Source organism: Penaeus vannamei, chromosome 36 (assembly GCF_042767895.1).
Source record: "Penaeus vannamei isolate JL-2024 chromosome 36, ASM4276789v1, whole genome shotgun sequence".
NCBI classification, from domain to species: Eukaryota; Metazoa; Arthropoda; class Malacostraca; order Decapoda; family Penaeidae; genus Penaeus; species Penaeus vannamei.
The window spans coordinates 27,996,045-28,004,535 of NC_091584.1; the positions used below are offsets into that span (position 1 = coordinate 27,996,045).

Here is an 8,491-nt window from a genome sequence, read left to right on the forward strand (position 1 = left end):
ACCTTCTTCTCCCTTTCCATTTCTGTAATTATATGGATCTGGACTACCTGTGTATATATCAAACTATCCCAGTTATGGCTGCCTCATATCCTGTTTCTCTGCAACCTGTCAATCTTTCTCCCATTCTCTCTCTCTCTCTCTGTTATTATTCTATCTTATGCCTCTCATATCTTTCTTTTTTTCTTTCACATTCGGGTTTTAATTGTTATATTTACACATCTTTCTCTTTTCTCTCACACGCGGTCTTTCATAGCTATCTTTATACTAACAATATTAATAAGGAATAAATTGTTGTAATTATGATATTACTTCACTTATGACAGACCACATGTATATTTTAACCCACCCCTGCAATTATATTCCATGTGACTGCGGACTTGAACTTACTTAATTTTGGTGTAAAATGGGGTGATTGCGCACTTAATATTACGAATCTGTAATAATCTTACTCTAATTTTATTATCATAATTATCATTCGCGTTTTTTATTGTTATTGTTATCTTCTTATCATTAGTGCTGTTGTTAATATTGTTATACTAATCATATTATTTGAACATTTATCTAAACTATCCAAGAAGGAATAAAGGAGGAGAAGGAAAAAGGAAGAAGGAGAGGGAGAGAGGAAGGGAAGAGGGGCCTTAATGAGAAAAAACTCTCTCTCTCTCTAACTGAAATGTATATTTTATCACATTTTTTTCTAATTGCATCATGCACTTTGTTCGTTAATCACGTAAAAAAGTGATACTTTTTTTTATGTCTTTAAGTAAATAAAACCTTTTCAAGTGTATTTCCCGCGCAGCAATTGTATTTAGGCATCGGCAAAGAAGACTCATGAAATACCCTAATAAATGATAAGTGTGAGAAGAGAAGAGGGAAGTAAAGCAACACCTGAGGAAAATGTGGAAAGAAGAAATGAAAGATGGGAAGAAATTGAAGGTGAAAGGAAGGGTTTGGCGAGTCTGAAAAGATTCTTAAATGCGGCCAATTTGTTTGTCAACTGCCAGGTTTGCATCTCTCTTTCTCTCTCTCTTTCTCTATCTCCCTGTCTCTCTCTTTCTCTCTCTCTTTCTCTGTCTCTCTGTCTCTCTTTCTATATCTCTGCCTGTCTCTCTTTTCTATCTGTCTCTCTCCTTCTCTTACTATTTGTGTCTCTTGCCCTTTCTCTGTCTCTCTTCTCTCTCTCTCTAGATCTTTTTCTCTCTCTCTTTCCTTTTCTCCTCTCTCTCTCTCTCTCTCCCTCTCCTCCCTCTTCTCCCTCGCTCCATTTCTCTCCGTCTCTCAATCTCTCCCTCTTTCCCTCTCTCCCTCCTTCCCTCTCTCTCCCTTCCCTCCCTCTCTCTCATAGCCTCTCTAAATCTCTCCCTCTCTCCCTCTCTCCCTCCCTCTCTTTCCCCCTCTCTCCCTCCCTCCCTTTCTCCCTCTCTCCCTCTCTCCCTCTCTTCCTCACAACCCAAAGCACGAATGCCCTAATATCGACCACAGAAATATGCGCCAAAAGCCATTAAGTTAAGTGCGCAGAATGTCACCCAGCCAGCATCTCTGTACCGGCTTGGCGAATAGTGATCATTTTGTATGTTTGTTTGTGTGTGGCTTTTTTTCCTTCTGCTGGTGGATTCAGGTTAAGTCGAAGGTATATGTGTACGTGAGAGAAAGAGAGAGAGAAAGGGGGGTTGGGGAGGGGGAAGGAGAGAGGAGAGGAGGGAGAGAATGGGAGAGAGAGAAAGAGGGAGAGATAAAGAGTTGGAGAGAAATGGGGGAGGGGAAGAGAGAGAGAGGGAATGGGAGAGGGCGAGAGAAAGAGAGAGAGGGAGGGAGAGAGAAAGAGAGAGAGAGACAAACAGATAGATAGAGAAACAGACAGAGAGAGAGTTGGTAGAGAAAAAATGAGAAAACGAGCCAGTACAAGAAAAATAAATAAGTAAAATTATATGTGTCTGTCAGTCTGTCTGTCCTCCTTTTTCTTTTCCTTTCCTCCCCCCCCCCCTATCTCTATAGACAGGTAGATAGACACATACAAACACAGAGCCGGAAAATTAGTGGAGATAGAAAGACAGGCAGACAAACAGAGAAAGATAGAGACAGACAGACAAACAAATGATAAGCAGAAAGATAGATAGGCAGAGTGATAGAAAAATAAGAAAGACAGAGACAATTTTATAGAAAGAGAGAGATAGACAGCACGACAGCGAGCGAGCGAGCGAGAGAGAGAGAGAGACAGAGACAGAGACAGAGACAGAGACAGAGACAGAGACAGAGACAGAGACAGAGACAGACAGACAGACAGACAGAAGACAGCCAGACAGATAAACAGACAGACAGACAAATTAAAAAATAACCAAACAAACTGCCAAACTACCAAACAGACAGCCAAATAAACCACCAAAGAGCCAGACAGCCACCCAGACATCCCTTTTCTCTCCCCGACGCATGTCCGCCTTCACTTGTCTCTCGTCCACGTGCGTCTGTTGTCTTCTGCTCCAGCTGATCGGCCTCTCCTCGGGGACGTGAAGGAGTCGCGTGAAATTTTCTCACTTTTTTCCGATTTTCTTGAGATGGAAGGCGTGTGGAGAGGAGATTGATTGGTGGGATTAGTCTTTGGGAGATTGGCTGTTCGTTTTCCGGCGCGAGAAGAGGATTCGAAGAGGAGATAAGAAGGTTTGTTGGGGGAGAAGTGTTGGGGGATGGGGACATGTGTGGGTTTCTGGGATTCGGGAATTTGACCTTTTTTGCGGTTTTGGAGGTTTATTTTGGTTTGTTTCGGGGGATTTTTTGGGAGGATGGAAGAGATGGTGATTAATTGGTTGTGTTGTGGTTTTATAAGAATAAATTTATTAAGGAAGAAGTAGTGTAATTAAGGTCATTTGTCTGTCATGTTTATGTTTGCGATTTTTTTTACTTCTTTTTAATATATTTTGATGATGTAATGACAAAATTATTACTAATGAACTATAGATGACGTAATTGATATCATTACCGGAGATTTTATTTAATATATGGCTAAAAATAATTCCAGATGTCAGATAATTAGTTAACGAGTGGATGATTAATATTCGTAAATATGACATGATTGCAATTTGTTCTTTGGAATTTTATTGTTAGTCTTAGTGCAAGATAAATTGATAAAGTGATAGTCATTGAAGTCGTCACGTTGCTGTTAGGTCAAAGGTCGTAGGAATCACTTGACCTTTTCTGAGCCTTAAATGTCATTGTTTTTTTACTTAAACCATTTCACAATATCAAGTGTTATCTTTTCCCAATAGCTTATTTTATTTTTTCAGATGTATGGGTTTGTTGTTGCAAAATATAGTGAATTTTGAATTAGTAAAATATATATGTACATCAGAAAAGTTTAATTTGAAGCGTTGGATTTATGACAGTCGGGAAATATGTAATATCAGGTATCAGGAGGTATAGATCTCTTGGTTTTTATATTGCAAAGCTAAAAGTAAGAATTAAGCTCGGAATATGACACAGGATGGCAAAATTGTAGGTAATCTTTTTTTGTTTGTTTGTTTGTTTCACTCACAGCTATTCAATTTTAAAAGTTATAATTTCTTCTCTTAGTTATCCATGCAAGAGTCTGTTGTTTTTTCTTTGGGAAATCATGAAAATGAAAGTATTGGTATTGTTTATGAAGTGGACACACCCCTCTGAGATGAAGTATCGATTTCCACAACTACTCCTGGAAGATCCACAAACATGGCCATATGAACCAGAAAACTTCCTTGCCTTGAACGCCTTGAACGCAGACCGCCATCCGATCACTGTATTTTCCTATTAGGGGCTCTGCCTCAGTCTTCCGCCTGAACACCTATTTTCTTTATTTTGCTATTTGTAAACTGAGAGCAACGCCACCCTCCAGAGACTAAGTTCCAAAACCAGGGCATCATGCGAACCGAAAACCTGACCTAACCTTTCCTACCTTCTGTTGATTCCCTAGACAAGCCTGTACCTCCTATTATTAACACTTCCTGCCAACTTATAGAAAATGGACATTATGAATTTAGTCTGAGTGGTGAAATGTAGCGGATAATTTTATTATTTCTCTGTAAATATGAGGCCACTACTGCAGTAGCTATTTATGACTATAATCCTAGTGCTATATAAGATGTCTGTGTCCTTATCCCTCTATCTGTGTGTCACTCTTGGTAACTTTTACACATTATTTCAGATATCTTCTTCTTCTTCTTTTTCTTCTTCTTCTTCTTCTTCTTCTTTTTTTGCATACATAGATTATTTCATGTATTAGTGATTATAGTTTTTCTCTTTGATTATCATAGTGTTATTACATTTTACTGTAAATGTATATCAAAGTATTACAAGCTGCACAACTTTCTTATTATCATCTTGCGGAGGTAATACCATAGATGAAAGGTGTCATATTTTTTGGCCATTGTGTTCACTATAGGCACTGCATGGCTGTCATTCATTCATTTTTGATCATTCTTCTTGAACTATTAAGCACTTAAAGTCAACCGGCCTAACCAGTCTTCTCCATCGAGGCCTTTCCAGTACGAGGCGGTGTGTTTTGCCAAGGGTCACATTGCACAGCCTGAGCTCTTCTTTGACGACATCGAGCCAGCGAGTGCAGGGGGCTCCTCTAGGCCGTCTCCACCTGGCTTGCTTGGGATCAGAGTTTTGCATGGTTTGGGTTGGGTATTCAGGATGGAGAGAATGTTAATATGTTTATCTTTGACCATGAAGCTGCTTTTAGGAGGACTCGGCCTTCATTTTTTCTAGGAATGCACAGAGTTATTTAAGGTTGTTGTTTGGAGAGGCTGCTTTGAGATCTGAGGCCTGTATTTCCCGGAAATTCTCTTAGTCACGCTGGATGGCAGCATTCCTAAGGCCATTGAGGTGGCGGCATTGATCTAGGTCACCGCGGATGCATGCTTCTCGGACCTAGTTCAGTATGGCCTATGATATCCATGGCCATTTTGGAGGTCTTTTTATTCCAATTGTTTCTTTAGGTGCTTGACTCGCTTCATTTTTAAATTGATTCCAGTCATGAAGCAACTCGTCAACAAGTGCAGTGTCCCGGCTTGAGATAGAGCATGCGAATTACTGCTCGATAGCAGAGTCCTTGAGGCATGCAGGGTTTATATTGATGGATTTTTTATCCTGTGGTAGGATCTTAAGTGTGAGCTTCATGTCTGCTGCCAGCTGTCGATGGTCAGTATCTTTGGGCCCCTCTAAAGATGGCTTCCAGCAGGATAAGATCAGGATGTGGGCTAAGGCCTGTTTGGTTCTACTGTCTGGGTTGTACCATGTCCACTGCCTGGCTGTGGGAAACTGAAATTATACCAATTTGTATGCACTTTTCATCTTTGGCAATGCCTTAACAGATTGATTTTTTAAAAGTTATGCAATGTTTAAGTTCTGGGGAACAAAAACAACAGCAAGAGAAATTACCGCTCTTTTTTTACGTTAGTTAACTGATTATACAGTTTAGTGATGATATAACTAAATAGATATGATTTATTGTAATTTATTTACAATGATACAAATTAGTAGAAGCTTCTCATGATAGCTCTAGACTTTAAATGTCTGGAAAAATATATAACAGAGTATGGTATATCACTCTAGGTAGACTTCCATCTTTCAGCTGATAGGCCTGTACTACTGACTTTATTAGCTCAGGTGTTACTCATTCTGTAGATTGATATATTACTCTTTATAAAGGGGAATATACTAAGACAAGTGAAATAATTATGGTTCTCGTAACTTGACCCTCCCTAAATTGAGGGTCCAACCTTTAAGTTTATAGCTTTATAGCAAGTTCTATATCTCAGATATTTGTTTTCTAGCTACATAGAATATTATTATTTTGCTGTTCTGAAATACTGCTTAAAACAAAACAAAAATCTTGGGCTTACCATTCATAGTGCAGATATTATGGAAAAAGTAGAGATGTAGGAGCTTTATTTTTATTGTTTAGAAAAAATTGCAGTATTAATAGATTATTAAACAGTTCCACCCAAGTAGTAATTTTCTGATTTGCCCTACGTTTTTATGGTGATACATAGAGTTTTGATTGACCTTGGCCCTCTCTCTTGTCGTAAATGCATTGTTTTTTAATTATGTCAACCTCTTCATCTCCAGTGATTTGGGGAACTTTTTTTTTTTTTCTATTCTTTCTTTTTTTCTTTTCCTTTCTTTTTTAACGGGGGGCAGGTACATGAAATCAAGTAACATGCATTTGAAAATGAGGTCTACCTTACCATATCCTACCTTTCATGCTCCTACACCCTAAAATCCAGATTTCTTGCAGGTCCCCCCAAATCACTGGGGATGAGGAGTAGGCACAACTCAAGAACTAGGCATTTTTGACAGGAAAGAAGTACGAGATCATAGGGGTAGGAAAAGGAGGGGCAGCCCCCCACCCCCTCAATTTTCCTGTGTACAAACATTGCAATTTCATACCCAGTTGTTGAGAACACTGACCCCCTGCAACTGTGAGGGCAGCTACAAATAAGTCTGGTGTTCAAAATAAAATAACCATTATGTGAAGTGTTATCTAATTTAAAATGTCTGACATTTTATTGCTGAAATTAATGAGTTTATCTCTTTAAAACAACTAAAATCCAATGAGGAGCACTGCCCCTGGACCCCGTCAAGGGCCTGCAGCCCCCAGGATCCCCGGCTGTTTTTGGTTGGAACCTACTTTGCCCCCCACTTCAGAATACCTCCTACACCTATGTAAATGTATCACCAGAAAGACACGAGGGCTATCAGAAAGTCGTTGGTTGGGTTAAATTATAGATTGTCCGATAATGATGATGCTGATAGTTGTAATAACAATACTGACCCCATATCAGTATATTATGTCAATGGAATTGTTATATTTGGGCTTCCTTATTATACAAGAAGAGAGATTACCAGTAAAAGATAGTTTTGACTTGTAAAAGAGCAGAAATGTAGTGTATTACATCATTTTTATGCAGTTGTGCCATTTAATTCCCCTTGTGACGGGGATCATTAGTATGATATTTGCCGAGGTCTCTTTAACAAATTTTCTTCCACAGCAAAAATGGCCATGGCATCGAAGCACCGGGCATCTGCCCTCAAGCAACAGAACAAGAAGCATAAAGTCTTGGGGCATCGTACAAAGGGGCAGCTCTCTAAAGTCAACAAAGGTAAGGCTGCTGGTGAATTTCCTCTGAGGTAGATGGAGGGGTGTTTTTATTTATTGGCTTTATCTGTATACTGATGGAGGCATATATTGTAGCTATAACTTGTAGTAATCTTGGACCTGAGAGAGTGAGAGAGAGAGAAACATCGAGAGAGAGAACGAGAGAGAAAGATAGAGAGAGAGAGAGAGAAAGAAAGAGAGAGAGAGAGAGAGAGAGAGAGAGAGAGAGAGAGAGAGAGAGAGAGAGAGAGACAGAGAGAAAATGAGAGAGAATGAGAGAGAAAGATAGAGAAAGATAGAGAAAGATAGAGAGAGATAGAGAGAGAGAGAGAAACTTAGAGAGAGAGAGAGAAACTTAGAGAGAGAGAGAGAGATTGAATATTACTTTGTATTAAAAATGCAGGAAATATTTGAGATTTTTTTTCTCTCTCCCTTTACAGGCAGAGTAGCCATCTCCGCCCAGAGCAGGAGAGCCAAGAAAGAGATGAGCCGCGAGCAGAGGAAGAACCAGATGAAGCAGATCCGATCACAGAAGAGAGATGAAGCCATGTCACAAAAGCGTTCCGTCGGCACAGCGAACAACCCTCCCTTCCTGGTCACCGTCGTGCCGCTCAGCCCAGACATCAACCCCAGGAAGGTCGTAAGTGCGTTGACCTCGTGTGACCCGGAAGCCACCACCACCACCAGCGCCCAGGGCATCGTACATCTGAGGTGAAGAGGGTTTAGTTTGCATGTTCGAGGATTTCACCGAGTTTAATTATGTAGGAAGGAAATCTCTTAACTTTTACACCAAGGTCATTTCATAAAGGTTGATTGGAGAGGAAACAGTGTGGTGTAAATTGTGAAATATTTAGTTCTTTTCTATGTAGATTAAATGCTTTTGATTAAGAAGAAATGTTAGTTCATTGTAAAGTTGACACTGATTTCAAAGAAAATTTAAGTAGTAATTAAGAAAACTGAATATAACTTTTTTGTCCACAGTTCCATGCGCTACAAGCAGAGATTTTCCTTCATTATTCCCCCAGTGAACGACTTGTACGCCATTTTAGACAGCGTAAAAGTAGGTGCAATAAAGCTGCGTTGTTTTTTATTCATGCTGTACACTTGAAAACCATTAGGTGTCGAGAATTATTAGAGGACACTTCTGTGCATTTATTTTTGTCTTACATTTAAAAATATTAGTGAGACATGTTTTCCGATAACCATTTAAAAAACCTATTTGTTTGACAGGTTAGCAACACACTCATGCTGTTATGGCCACCCCGTGACGAAGTGGAGGACGCGGCTGAACTTGTGTTGTCATCCATCATGGCCCAAGCTTTACCTGCATCATAATACGCGTCCATGGATGACATGGCC

General features: G+C 39.7%; 1 protein-coding gene across 1 annotated transcript; it reads left to right on the plus strand.

The window, feature by feature from the left end:
* Positions 1–2,451: 2,451 nt before the first annotated feature.
* Positions 2,452–8,460, plus strand: Tsr1 (Tsr1 ribosome assembly factor; the record flags this gene model as incomplete). Its single annotated transcript, XM_070114542.1, is given in 5 exon segments — positions 2,452–2,655; positions 7,026–7,136; positions 7,573–7,843; positions 8,114–8,192; positions 8,363–8,460. Coding segments are annotated over 4 exon segments (554 nt in total), but the record flags the coding sequence as incomplete, so codon positions are not given.
* Between the last annotated feature and the right edge of the window lie 31 nt (positions 8,461–8,491).